The 14,647-nt window shown below is 43.0% G+C and overlaps 1 protein-coding gene across 1 annotated transcript in view; it reads right to left on the bottom strand.

Annotated features, from left to right (window-relative positions):
- Positions 1 to 14,647, bottom strand: part of ADAMTSL1 (ADAMTS like 1) — a 475,524-nt gene that overhangs the window by 156,813 nt on the left and 304,064 nt on the right. Inside the window, exons 18-19 of the mRNA XM_024126824.3 lie at positions 12,022 to 12,175; positions 10,010 to 11,138 (exon numbers count right to left, since the gene is read on the bottom strand). Coding sequence (XP_023982592.1) covers positions 10,010 to 11,138; positions 12,022 to 12,175 — 1,283 coding nt within the window. The remainder of the gene's footprint in view (positions 1 to 10,009; positions 11,139 to 12,021; positions 12,176 to 14,647) is intronic.

The raw sequence follows: 14,647 nt of genomic DNA, 5'->3' as shown, positions 1-14,647 counted from the left end.
AAAGGATTAATATCCAAAATATATAAACAGCTCATGCAGCTCAATATTAAAAAAACAAACAACCCAATCCAAAAATGGGCAGAAGACCTAAATAGACATTTCTCCAAGGAAGACATACCAATGGCTAAGAAGCACATGAAAAGCTGCTCAACAGCACTAATTATTAGAGAAACGCAAATCAAACCCACAATGAGGTATCACCTCACACCAGTTAGAATGGGCATCATCAGAAAATCTACAAACAATAAATGCTGAAGAGGGTGTGGAGAAAAGGGAACCCTACTGCACTGTTGGTGGGAATGTAAATTGATACAGCCACTATGGAGAACAGTATGGACATTCTTAAAAAACAAAAATAGAATTACCATATGACACAGCAATCCCACTACTGGGCATATACCCAGAGAAAACCATAATTCAAAAAGACGCATGCAAACCAATGTTCATTGCAGCACTATTTACAATAGCCAGGTCATGGAAGCAACCTAAATGCCCACTGACAGACGAATGGATAAAGAAGATGTGGTACATATATACAATGGAATATTACTCAGGCATAAAAAGGAATGAAATTGGGTCATTTGTACAAACGTGGATGGATCTAGAGATTGTCATACAGCGTGAAGTAAGTGAGAAGGGCAAAAACAAATATTGTATATTAATGCATATATGTGGAACCTAGAAAAATGGTCCAGATGAACCGGTTTGCAGGGCAGAAATTGAGACACAGATGTAGAGAAGAAATCTATGGACACCAAGGGGGGAAAGCCGCAGTGGGTTGTTGGTGGTGGTGTGATGAATTGGGCGATTGGGATTGACATGTATACACTGATGTGTATAAAATGGATGACTAATTAAAAAAAATAAATAAAGTTTAGGTTCATTATAAAAAAAAACTGCAAAAGCCATTCATTTAATAACTCTTTAAATAACCTGGGCTCAGACCCCAGCTCCACCAGTTATTAAGTGTGATCAAGTTAATCAAAGAGCTCTGGGATCAATTTCAATGGCTCTTTTAATAATCCTTTAAAAGCCATTCTTAGTAATAAGCCCTTTAAAAAAATGTAAAGCCACTGGCTGTAATTTGCCAAACCTCTGGTCTCGAGAAGGCAAATATAGGGTTAGGAGGCTGCTGTAATCATGCAGAGCTGACAAAGGTAAACCAAGTACAGGCAGTGAGAACAGAGACCAGTGGAGGGTGAAAGAGCCACTGAAGAGCGAGAACAATCTAGAAATACAGGCAGACCTCATTTTATCGTGCTTCGCTTTCTTGTGCTTCGCAGATACTACATTTTTTTATAAACTGAAGATTTGCGGCCACCCCACGTGGAGCAATTCTATTGGCGCCATTTTTCCAATAGCATTTGCTTACTTCGTGTCTCTCTGTCACATTTTGGCAATTTTTGCAATGTTTCAAACTTTTTCCTCATTCTTATATTTGTTATGGTGATATATGATCAGTGATCTTTGATGTTACTACTGTGACTTGCTGAAGCCTCAAATGATGGTTAGCATTTTTAGCAAGAAAGTATTTTTAGATTAAGGTATATAGATTGGTTTTTAAGACACAGTGCTATCACATACTTAACAGTCTACAGTACAGAGTAAACACAGCTTTTATATGTACTGGGAAACCAAAAAAAAATTGACTTGCTTTATTGTAATACCTGCTTTATCATGGTGTTCTGGAACTGAACCCACGATATCTCCAAGGTATGCCTGTATTTTGGCTTGGAAAGTTGGACGGATGGGGGTACTCTTTACTGAGATAAGGATTCAGGAGTTTAGTTTTAGAGATACTGAGTTGACCTTTTTGTGGGGCATCTGGGTTAGGATGCCTAGTAGACAACTGTACATCTGAGTCAGAAGAGAGATGTGCTCTGTGCTAGATACAGGAGAATCATCAGCATACAGAGGAGTCCTGGAGCCACGGGATCGCTGGTGTATACAGAGTGAGGCTCCTAAGGGGGTTAGCCAAGAGGTGGGTAGAGGAAGAGGAATCCACAGAGATGCTGAGAAAGAATAACCAGAGAAGTAAGAAGCAAGCCAAGTGTGTGTGGTTTCTAAAGCAGCAAGAAAGTGTTTTTCGGAAGAAGGGCTCAGCCTGTGTAGAATGTTGCTGAGAGCTGAGATTAGATAAGGCATGTTTTGAGAGACAATTTTCTTCTTTTTGAACAAACAAGAAATAACTTTTTGAGGGGGGCGTGGGGAGGGGGCTTTACCCAAGAGGAGTGTATGTTATATGTTACATGCGGTCTTAGAATGTGAGGTGGGCAAATAGAAGCAACTGCATAATGAACTGAGTGGAAATATTAGGCAGGATTGAAAAAACTCATAATTAACAACCGTGGAGGGGGTTCCTAAAGTAGCCTTCTATACGTGAAATATTTCTAGGTTATAAATTAGCAGTAGAGGGCTATAAGAGTAATGTTTTCAAACCACTCAGGTGCCAGTATTGCACTAGGACCGTGGAGTGAGTCTAGAATACTTGTCTTCTGATGGCTTTGCAGGCAGCAATATGGTGGAACCAGTCAATTACAGATCCACACGAACTAGATGGACTCAGCAATGAAAGCAAAGGGAAAACAAGGCAGAGTTCTCTTGTTTTCTCAAGCAACTGGCACACAGCCCTGAAAAGCACTTTCTAACTCACCCCCGATGGCTATGCTGCAAAGTCCAGTCCTGCTTCTTTGTTCTCTGGCTGAACAAGGTAGCCACACTTAGTTATCTCAACCTCTAGCCATCCAGAATTTTTCCAGAAAATTGGCAGATTTGGAGTCTGTTAGCTTCCACCATGTCTGCTCCCTCCACTTCGTGGTCTCTCTCAAATCCCAGGCTCAGGGTGAACTAAATCTAACCCATGTGCAGGGATGTGGGTTGGTGGGAATCTGGGAAGGAGGCAGGCGGATGGGAGAGTGCTTGGAATTCCTAAGTGTCATTTAGGCATGGAATTCTGTCTGTCTCTACCACATCTTTTAACAGAACAAATAGCAAGTGCCTAATTCGACTCTGAGGTTAACCTTCCCCCATTTTTCTCTCTCAGCTCTTCTAAAAGGTGGTCCTTGAACCACCGATCTCAGAACCACCTGTAGTGCTTGTTAAAATGCAAATGACAGAAAGAAGATGTGGTGCATATATACAATGGGATATTACTCAGCCATTAAAAAGAACAAAATAATGCCATTGCAGCAACATGGATGGACCTGGAGATTATCGTACTAAGTGAAGTAACTCAGAGAAAGAAATATATGATATCGCTTATATGCAGAATGTAAAAAAAAAGATACAAAGGAACTTATTTACAAAACAGAAACAGTCTCATAGACTTAGAGAACGAACTTACGATTACCAGGGGGGAAGGGTGGGGGGTAGGGATAGATTGGGAGTTTGGGATTGACATAAACACACTGATATATTTAAAACAGATAACCAACAAGGAGCTACTGTATAGCACAGGGAACTCTGTTCAATAGTCTGTAATAACCTAAATGGGAAAAGAACGTGAAAAAGAGTAGATACATGTATAGGTATAACTGAATCACTTTGTGGTACACCTGAAACTAACACAACATTGTTAATCAACTATACTCCAATATAAAAAAAAAATAAAAAAACAACAACGAAAAAATAAAGTTGAGTTTGGATTTAGTGCAAAAAAATGCAAATGATGGGACCCTACTGTAGAAAGAGTTTCTGGGGTAGGGTAGGATGTGGGTGTCTCCATTTCTAACAAGTTCCTGGCAATTATTATGCTCACTGAATTTGGGAACCCCTCCTCTATCCCCTTTTTATTTTTTATTATTATTATTATTTTTAATTTATTTATTTCTGGCTTCGTTGGGTCTTCGTTACTGCGTGCGGGCTTTCTCTAGCTGCGGTGAGCGGGGGCTACTCTTCATCGTGGTTCACCATCTTCTCATTGTGGTGGCTTTTCTTGTTACAGAGCACCAGCTCTAGGCATGCGGGTTTCAGTAGTTGTGGCTCGCAGGCTCTAGAGCGCAGGCTCAGTAGTTGTGGTGCATGGGCTTAGTTGCTCCGTGGCATGTGGGATCTTCCCAGACTAGGGCTCGAACCTGTGTTCCCTGCATTGGCAGGTGGATTCTTAACCACTGTGCCACCAGGGAATCCCGTATCCCCCTTTTAAAGTTTAGAAGTTTTAAGAGAAGTATTGTGATCATTGGAGTTTTAAAAAAACTTGAGGCTCAAGTTACTGTGTCCTCTATTAGCCTTTCAGTGTATCTTAGTTTCTGAAGAGCAGGGACCTTTCCTTATTCATGATCTTACTTTCTGGCACCCATCACTGTACCTAATGCCCAACAGATACTTGGGGAGTTGAAGGGATGATTGCAAAGGGCCCCTTATAGCCCCCCAGCTTCTTCTCATGCTCTTCTGAAATACACTCACCACAAAGTAGCCAGTGTGCGTCTATAAAAATGGAAATTAGATCATTTTACATTCCTGATTAATACCCTCCAAAATCTCCCTGTGGTGCTCAGACTAAAACCTCAACTCCTCATCCTGGTCTCTGGTTGCCCCCATGGCCTCATCCCATATCACCTCTACCTTCAGCCTGCCACACTCCAGCCAAATGAGCTTCTTTTGGGTTCTTTCAACACAATAAACTCATTTTCACTTTAGGTGTTTTGCACCGTTTTTCCCTTGCCCAGGAATGCTCTTCCTTCTGATGTCATATTGCTGGACACTGGTCATCATTCAGCTTTTGGCTTCCAGGTCACCTCCTCAGAGTACCCATCTAATGTGGTCACCAGATCATTGCTTATCAAAGCTCTGTTTCATTTTCTGCCCAGCACTTATCACCATCTGATATTTTTGTGTCCTTTTCTGTGTTTACTGTCTCACTCCACACTCACTAATTAATTCATTCACTGTTTATTTAGTACCTGTTTAGTGCCAGCTACTCTTTCCAGCACTAGGGACACAGCAGTAAAGAAAGCCTCTACCCTAATGGACAGGCAATCGACACATAAATATATAATATGTCAGATGACGATAAAATTCTGTGAATAAAATAGAGTTGAAGGGTTAGAGAAAGATGCAGAGTGCTCCTTTAGCTAGAATGATCAGGAAAGATCTTTCTGATGTGTGCCAGTTCAGCAGATATCTAAATGTACGTAAAGTGCAAGAGAACTCGGACTTCTGTTTCATTCATCACAATATCCTAGCAAGTAGGTGTATATCTGGCATATGATAGGTAGATTAATAAATATTTATGGCATGAATAAATATGCATACCCCTCTCTTAGCATTTAAACACTGCATTTACTTCTCTGGATTCCAAACTAGACTTTGAGTTGCATTGACAGGAAATGAGTCTCCTTTTCCTCCATCCTTCATATCTAACATAGGGTCTGGCTCAGAGTAAGCATGGGAAAGTTTGTGAAATAAAGGAAGAAGTAGGGATTAAGAAGAACCAGTCTGTCATAATACACTTAGGGACCTCCTGTAAATGATTGCTTAAGAAGTTGATATGTTCTTCTAAGAATGATGTGAATTCATTTTAACTAGTAAGTTATATATCTGATGAGATGCAGTTCTATCTGAATTGTTAGCGAGTCTTTCTGAAAACCAATTTCTTTCAAATCAAGCTTTGGCATATTTAAAAGCCAAGAAGTAATAGACTTCAGTCACTTTCTTTCTACCTTGACCTATCTTGCTGGCTCAGGCTATTTACAGTATACTTTAATATATCTGCAAAGTCCTACAGACCAATAGCCAGCTGAAGCTTGCAGACTCTTTCAGAAAGATGGATTTGGGCACTAAACAAAAACAGACTAACTGAACTATAACACCGGGCATTTCAGCACTTCTCTGTTTGAAAATTAATAAGCATTTCAGAACCCCTACCAGACACACTAAGGATGACAAGCAATGAAACCCAACACAAAAGAGGTCACCAACAACCATAGCAGAGCAGTCCCAATGGCAGTTCTGTGCCTTCTGTGTGCTCTGTACAGATGCATCCATTTTATTTTCTGAAACTCCACTTGGACAACTGCATAGAAAAGTAAGCTCCAGCCATACTCCTTACTGGCTAGCTAAGTAAAATGGAAAAATTATGATGTCAAGGATCAGTAACAGAAATCTCTTATTTTTCCCTACCACGTGCCATTAACTTGCTTTAAAAAGCTCTGTTGAGGCTAGATCTGGAAAAAAGTCTTGAGAGTGGCAAGAATTGTAATACTGTTTGCTCATGGCCCCCATGTGCTTTCCTTCTGAATGCTACCCTCCACTAGCACTCTCACCAATGTCCTGGTGACTCAAGACCTAGGATTTGCCCTCTGCTGTCCTAGGCCTACAACTTTTCATATCTTTAGCACCTGGCTGCTGCGTTTCTTTTTTTAGCAAGATTCTGTTGAAACTTCTTCATCTTAAAGCCATTAGACTCTCAATGCCCATTAAGGTGAAAATTAAAAGGCAAAAGTCGTATTTCTAAGCAGTATTTCAAGAATTATCGATATCCTTGAGATTACTAGGCCAAAAAATTGTTCACTGATCAAAGAAGTACTTGGAAAACACTGAATGCTATATCATCCACTTGGAAAGTCACAACACATGTTGGACTGCTTAAACGAGTTAAAACATGGAAAAACCAAAATCATTTTCACCTGGGGGTTAATTAAATACATTCAAGAATAGTAATCAGCTGTTGAAAAAGGTGATACAGACCCCTACATACTACTCTGAAATGTTTCCTAGACATGTTGTTGAATAAAAATCAAGTCAAACTTCTAACCATGAGTAATTTCCCATTAAAAACACAAATCCTATGTGTGTATGTGTTTTATATATAATACAGTAAAATATATAAAAATTCCAAAAGGATGTATACCGTATTATTAAGACTACCAGCCTCTGGGGAATAGGATTGAGGACATGAAGGAGACTTGCACTTTTACTGTACATATGCAGGTATTATTTGAATTGTTTTATAGACTCTTCATTACTTTTATAATAAAAAAAAATCAAATACTATATTAAAAAATAGAAGTAAAGTCCAGCAGTAAATACCTCTGTTTAGCTTTAAGCGAGCATGTCTCAGACTCACGTGATTGATGAATCCCTGTTTTGTGGGCCATTTGGAAACAACGTACGACAAATTTTGAAGTTACTGTGCTCAAGGCTCTCCCCACTCTCCACCAACATATGGGTTTTAACCTTCTGTGGCCTTCTACAAATGAGTGAAGGGTGTAGATCAGAGATGATCTGCTACAACCCCCCTCATTTTTAAAACGAAAGGATTAAGGCCATGGAAAGTAAAGGGCAAGACCAGCCCGAAGCCCTCAATCCTCATCTAACTCCCTCCACATCTTTCCTGTAGTCACCAGTGACCCGGATGGGCCCTGATCCTTGGATTTCAGAATCTCCAGCACTCAAGGAAGTTGTCAGGACCCTTGAGTAAGCCATGACCTCAATATTCTCCCTGCGGTTCCAGGCAGAGAAGAGTCCTAATCACCCCCTCCCCCATCCCCAATGGCCTGTCTTGCTGTACAGCTTTTAGGAGGAAATAGTCACTATGCAAAGGAAGGGATCCTGGAAGAAGCTGGTAGAAAACAGCAGGGATCTTGAGATAACTTGGTATCCCTGGTGAAGTATAGGAGATACATGCAAACATGAACTTAATCACTCAAAAGAGCATGAGCTTGAGTTGGCAGAACTGGGTTTGAATCCACTCTCTTGGTTCTGCCTTTTACTAGCTACTTAACATTGGCCAACTTCCTTAATTATGGTGACCCTCAGTTTCCTCATCTCTGAAATAGGGATATCAGTTCATATGTTACACCTTACAGTGGACATTAACAGAGATGATGGCTATGGAAGTTGCTAGCATGGGGGTACAATATCTGGAGTTAGTCAAGAAATGTTAATTCCCATCTTTTCCCTCACACAGCCAACTGCTACCCCCTTTGATCTCAATAACACCAATCTCGGGCAATAGGCCAGGGGGTATGAATGCAACAGTATCTACACTTGAGAAACCGACTGGCTGGTGGAAGGCATGGCATGATTTGGGCACAACAGGTGTGACAGGTACAGTCACAGAGGTGAGTTCCAGTGCAGCACGCACCTGAGCACCAGGGTACCACTTTCAATCAGCACCCATCATCCTGGGGGTCTGATGCTGGAGGTGTCTCTCTCCCCAGTGGCCTCAAGGGGATTTACTGCAACTTTGGCCCGACCCACAAATTCCTTACAAAGATTTCTGGAAAGAACTGCAGGGATCATAGCAGTTAAGCTGATCAAGGAAAGTGTAAGCTGGGGAGGACCCAGAAGCAAACAAGAGGAGAGGTTACCACCATAGGCTCTCAAAACATAGTGCATTCAATCCTTGTCTCCAGTGCTTCTGTGTGGGTGCCTCAGCTTTTTAATTACTGATGTGGTAACAATAACAGTACTTACCCCGTATGGTTTTTTTTTTTTTTTTAAAGATTAAACAAGATAATATTATCTTTAAAGCACTGAGCACAGTGTCAAAGAAAAAATACTTAGTATTGTTATTAAAGCTATTTGATCTGTAAGTGCTCAGGCTGAGAGGCAATATTATTGACATTTCAAGAGCACAAAAGAAGTGGGCAGGATGGACAAAGTCATGTTTGTTCATCAAGTCTCGGAAGAGTAGACAGAACTACTCTTTGGAATCAAATAAACTTGATGTTGAGTCCTCAGTCTGGTCCTTACTAAAGTGTGACCTTGGGTGAGCTGCTGAACCTCAATTTTCTGTGTGAAACTGGAGGGTAACGTCAATCTTGTGGACTGTCAGAAGAACAAATGCAGTAACATACAAATAAACCTGGCACCCTGTCTGGCACAATAAATCCTGCCATCTTTCCTTCCTCGCTCAAAGCTAGAGAGCCAGTGAAGAGGATTAGCTGAACAATAGTATTTCAAAGTAGATTTAATGAAAAGAGCATGCTCCATGGATTCAGAGAAGATAAAAAATTAAAATGAGGACTTTGGGCCAGAGGACCTTAAAGGTTCCTCCCTCATCCATGGACTATGATTCTTCTATTTGCTGCCCATCTTATTTTTGTCACATATTTTGGCTCTGCCACCTAATAAATGTGATCTTTAGCAAGTTGCTAGACTGGTTTCCTCTTCTGTAAAGTGTGGATAAAAATTATACCTACTTCTTAGGGCTACTGTTAGAAGTCAGTAAGATAAAGCACATAAAGAGTTTACACTTGCCTGGAGGACAGTCACTGCTCAATCAATGCCAACTGTCTTTGTTGTCCGGGCCACTATAAAGATTAAAGAGGATGTCCATAGGAAGCATGGCATGCTGCTCGGCACACAGGTAGTATTAAAAATATTGTTATTTTTATTACCTCTTCTATCACTATTGATTTTACATTATGAATGGCCATGGCCCAAGGAAACCAGTAAGTAATATATGCTGTCATCCCAGTAAAGACACATCAAAACAGAGACACCAAGAGATATTAGGATAATTAATCACAGGTCCGACTGGCAATAAAAGCTTTCTGGAACAAACAGCCTTGTCCAGCCCAGACAGAGGATGGGCTCACCCACGGGGAGTAGGTGCTGGCTGCACTCTCTCCCCAGCCCTGGGGGCCCACACACACACAGAGACAGGATCCCGGTGTACAAGATTTTCAGCGGTTCATCTCACAAAATGGTAATGTAACAATGCCTTGGACTGGAATGATATTTTTCTGCCAACAGTTCAAAGCTATCCAGAGAGTATCTCATTAATCTTTGGGATCCTACGGGGATTGGGGTTGGTAGGCATTCTTACTATTACCTTATAAAGATGAGAACATACAGTTTAGAGAAATTAAATACCTTGCCTTTGCTTCAACAGTCTATCAGTACCAAGGGAGGGCTGAAACCCAGGATGGGAGCAATCCCTGAGGCCCAGTGCTCTAAGCCCGACCCTTGGAAACACCTTAAAGGAAGAACGAATAGGGTGTCTCCCACACAGTGTGGCCCCTTGCCCCTCCTTCCCAGACCCGGTAGCTGCAAAGCTCACCTGTCGCTGAACTGTACCTCTTCTCCGTTCCTGGCCCAGCTGATGGTAGGCCTTGGGTTGCCTATGGCCTCGCAGTGCAGAAGCACACTCAGTGTCCCGCTGGCCAGGGCCACAGTCTGCCCGAGGTGGGTGACCACCTCGGAGGCTGAGAGCTGCTGGGCGGCCGAGATTTTGCGCAAGATGATGGGCTTACGGTGTGGCCGGCGAGAGCTGCCCCCGCCCTCCCCAGTGGCCGAGGTCCGGAGGGAGCTGCTGAAGCCAGACACGTGTTTATGAGGAGGGACGGCCACTGGGGGAATCCCGCGCTCGGATGGCTTGAGGAGCGCGTCCTGGTGCGCGTCCTGGCGGCTGCGGAAGATCTCCTGGGCCAGCTGGGCCACTAGGTGCTTGCTGTAGACGTCGCGGAGCTCCTCGGGTTGCTGGGAGAGGTTCCGGAGGATGTCGTCCAGGCGCTGCGGCTCGGCCACCATGGTGAAAGGCAGGTGCAGAAGGGCCTGCTCGGCGTTCTGGTCCTCTTCTGAGGATGTGTTCCTTTCTGTGGAGTCCTGGACCTCCCAGGAGGCGAGCAGCTCTCCTGGCCAGCCCCCCTGCTCCAGCAACCGAGAGACCAGGTCGTCATAGCGGCTCCCGGCATCAGCAGGGAGGCCCCGCTTCTCGGCCTTGCTGCCGTTGGAGAAGATCCCGTTCTGGTGTTTGTGGGTCTGCAGGGCCTCCTTCGGGCTGGCCTTCCTCACCGCGAGGGCCTCTTCCTCGCCCCTCAGGCTCAAGGGCCGGGCCACCAGCTTCCGGTTGCCTCCGATGAGCTTAATCACAAACTGCTCCCGGGCTGGTCCGGCCGAGCAGGTGTAGATGCCCGCATCAGAGGGCTTGAGGCGGTGGATCTTTAGGTATCCAAATGGGGCCACGGTGACGTGGGCGGAGCTGATGAGGTGCTGGCCGTCTTTCTCCCAGGTGATGAGGGGCTTGCGGAAGCGCCGCGTGGGACAGCGTACCACCACTGCGGTCTTGGGGAGCAGGTAGGCGAATCCCCCCACGATGAAGTGCAGCTTCCTCTGCCGGCGGGTCTGGATGTATACCTTCCTTGCTGCCGCGATGTGAGGACTGTGCTTTGTGGATGGCCACCCGGGCCCTGGAATGAAAGCAATGAAAGGGAAGGCAGATGGATGGAGAAAGAGAAGCGGAGAGCGGAGAGAGAGAAGCGGAGAGCAGAGAAAAGGGACAGTGAGGTGCAGCGACAAGAGACAGTGAAAAGGAGAGGGCAAAGACAAGAGAGACGGGGACAAAAGAGAGAAGAGGGAAAGAAAACACTTCAGTTTGCTTTGGGCAGGGCCTTCATTTACCACCTTCTGTTTTACGGGAGTAAATGGCTACCAGCTGCGGACCATCAAGCTGCTGCCACAATGAAACATGGGAGAGCTAATAAGGTGCAGTGGGGCAACCTGCTATCATGCTGCTGGCGTTTTCTGCCCCTAGAAGCTGAGATGCAGGGTTCTAGACGGAGGGCGATTCCAGGGGAAAGACAGTTCCTCTCATTAAAAGGACTTCAAAAAGAAAGAAAGAAAGAAAAAGAAATTAGCATCATAAAAAGAGGCAGAGGACAAAGAGAAGGAGAATGGATCCCTTTTGGGTCCTGCAGAGCACCAGGGTCCCCGTATACATGGGGAGGAGACCCTAGAAGTGTTACACCTCTAGGGATTAATATTAAACAAATCTGTTTAGTTTAAAACACTGGAGTGAGTAACATTAGGCTTCATTAGTAACATGCTGACTCCAGCTTCCAGATCTCCATATGCCAGCAAGTGAACTTTGCTCTACCTCCTGCAAACTGTTTTTCCAGCAGAGAAGAGCATCCTGCCTGGCCATGTGTAATTAAGATTCCTTTCCCATCTCCAGCTGAGCTCACAAGCCTAATGCCCTCAGAGGGCTTTACTGCCTATCTGCCGCTTGTCTTGGGTTCAGGGAAAGCTACTGCTCTTGCCGTCTCCCCATCCCCAGAGCTCTGACATACTCACTTGCACAGGTGGCCAGCATACAGGGCCTGATGGATGAAGAGAACGGCAGGGGCGGACACAGGGAGGAATTGACAGTAGCTGAGACACCTGTTTTCAGCACCTTCCGGCAAATGGCACTTCGCGTCTGGGTGCCCTCCCCGCAGCTCGTGGAACACTGGTGGGGAAAGAAGGGCCCAAGCATGTAAATTCAGCTAACTAAAAGCTAATGGGTTTGTGTGGGCTCTGAAACTCACCAAAATAAGGAAGAAGTTGCTTGGAAAAGCAATAGCAACTAAGAGAGACAGAGAAATATTAATTATGTAACAATGTGGGAAGACACATCCATACTGTAGGCATATTCTACTCTTAAGATTTTCTAGTCTCAGGTCTCCTGTGGACCTTTCACCTGTTTTTACTTTTTTTTTTCTAACATCTTTATTGGAGTATAATTGCATCACAATGCTGTGTTAGTTTCTGCTGTATAACAAAGTGAATCAGCTATATGTATACATATATACCCCATCCCCTCCCACTTGCGTATGCCACCCACTAGGTGGTCACAAAGCACCAGGCTGATCTCCCTCTGCTATGTGGCTGCTTCCCACTAGCTATCTATTTTACATTTGGTAGTGTATATATGTCAATACTACTCTCTCACTTTGTCCCAGCTTACCCTTCTCCCTCCCCGTGTCTTTAAGCCCATTTTCTACGTCTGCGTCTTTATTCCTGTCTTGACCCTAGGTTCATATACATATTGTATATGCCCCTAGGAATATACAATATATTCCACTATATATATGCACCACATCTTCTTTATCCATTCATCTGTCGATGGACACTTAGGTTGCTTCCATGTCCTGGCTATTGTAAACAGTGCTTCAATGAACATTGCGGTACATGTCTCATTTTGAATTATGATTTTCTCAGGTTATATGCCCAGTAGTGGGATTGCTGGGGCATGTGTTAGTTCTATTTTTAGTTTTTTAAGGAACCTCGATACTGTTCTCCATAGTGGCTGTATCAATTTACATTCCCACCAACAGTGCAAGAGGGTTCCCTTTTCTCCACATCCTTTTCAGCATTTGTTGTTTGTAGATTTTCTGATGATGCCCATTCTAACTGGTGTGAGGTGATAGATACCTCATTGTAGTTTTGATTTGCATTTCTCTAATGATTAGTGACGTTGAACATCCTTTCATATGTTTGTTGGCAATCTGTATATCTTCTTTGGAAAAATGTCTATTTAGGTCTTTGACCCATTTTTGGATTGGGTTGTTTTTTTGATATCGAGCTGCATGAGCTGCTAGTATATTGTGGAGATTAATCCTTTGTCAGTTGCTTCATTTGCAAATATTTTCTCCCATTCTGAGGGTCTTCCTTTCATCTTGTTTATGGTTTCCTTTGCTGTGCAAAAGCTTTTAAGTTTAGGGCTCATTTGCTTATTTTTCTTTTAATTTCCATTTCTCTAGGAGGTGGGTCAAAAAGGATCTTGCTGTGATTTATGTCAAAGAGTGTTCTGCCTATGTTTTCCTCTAAGAGTTTTATAGTGTCTGGCCTTACATTTAGGTCTTTAATCCATTTTGAGTTTATTTTCATGTATGGTGTTAGGAAGTGTTCTAACTTCATTCTTTTACATGTAGCTGTCAGGTTTTCCCAGCACCACTTACTGAAGAGGCTGTCTTTTCCTCCATTGTTTATTCTTGCCTCCTTTATCAAAGATAAGGTGACCTTATGTGCGTGGGTTTATCTCTGGGCTTTCTATCCTGTTCCATTGATCTATATTTCTGTTTTTGTGCCAGTACCATACTGTCTTGATTACTGTAGTATCCTGCTACTTTACCAAATTCATTGATTAGCTCTAGTAGTTTTCTGGTAGCATCTTTAGGATTCTCTATGTATAGTATCATGTCATCTGCAAACAGTGACAGTTTCACTTCTTCTTTTCCGATTTGGATTCCCTTTATTTCTTTTTCTTCTCTGCTGTGGCTAAATCTCCCAAAACTGTGTTGAATAATAGTGGTGATTGTGGGCAACCTTGTCTTGTTCCTGATCTTAGAGGAAGTTTCAGTTTTTCACCATTGAGAACGATGTTGGCCGTGGGTTTGTCATATATTGCCCTTTATTATATTGAGGTAGTTTCCCTCTATGCATACTTTCTGGAGAGTTTTTATTATAAATGGGTATTGAATTTTGTGGAAAGCTTTTTCTGAATCTATTGAGATTATCATATGGTTTTTATCCTTCAATATATTAATATGGTGTATCACACTGATTGATTTGCATATATTGAAGAATCCTTGCATTCTTGGGATAAACCCAACTTGATCATGGTGTATGATTCTTTTAATGTGCTGTTGGATTCTGTGTGCTAGTATTTTGTTGAGGATTTTTGCATCTATGTTCATCAGTGATATTGGCCTGTAGTTTTCTTTCTTTCTGACATCTTTGTCTGGTTTTGGTTTCAGGGTGATGGTGGCCTTGTAGAATGAGTTTGGGAGTGTTCCTCCCTCTGCTGTATTTTGGAAGAGTTTGAGAAGGATAGGTGTTAGCTCTTCTCTAAATGTTTGATAGAATTTGCCTGTGAAGCCATCTGGTCCTGGGCTCTTGTTTGTTGGAAGATTTTTAATCACAGTTTCAATTTCAGTGC

Source organism: Physeter macrocephalus, chromosome 9, assembly GCF_002837175.3.
Source record: "Physeter macrocephalus isolate SW-GA chromosome 9, ASM283717v5, whole genome shotgun sequence".
Taxonomy (NCBI): domain Eukaryota; kingdom Metazoa; phylum Chordata; class Mammalia; order Artiodactyla; family Physeteridae; genus Physeter; species Physeter macrocephalus.
This window is presented reverse-complemented; position numbering and strand designations above follow the sequence as displayed.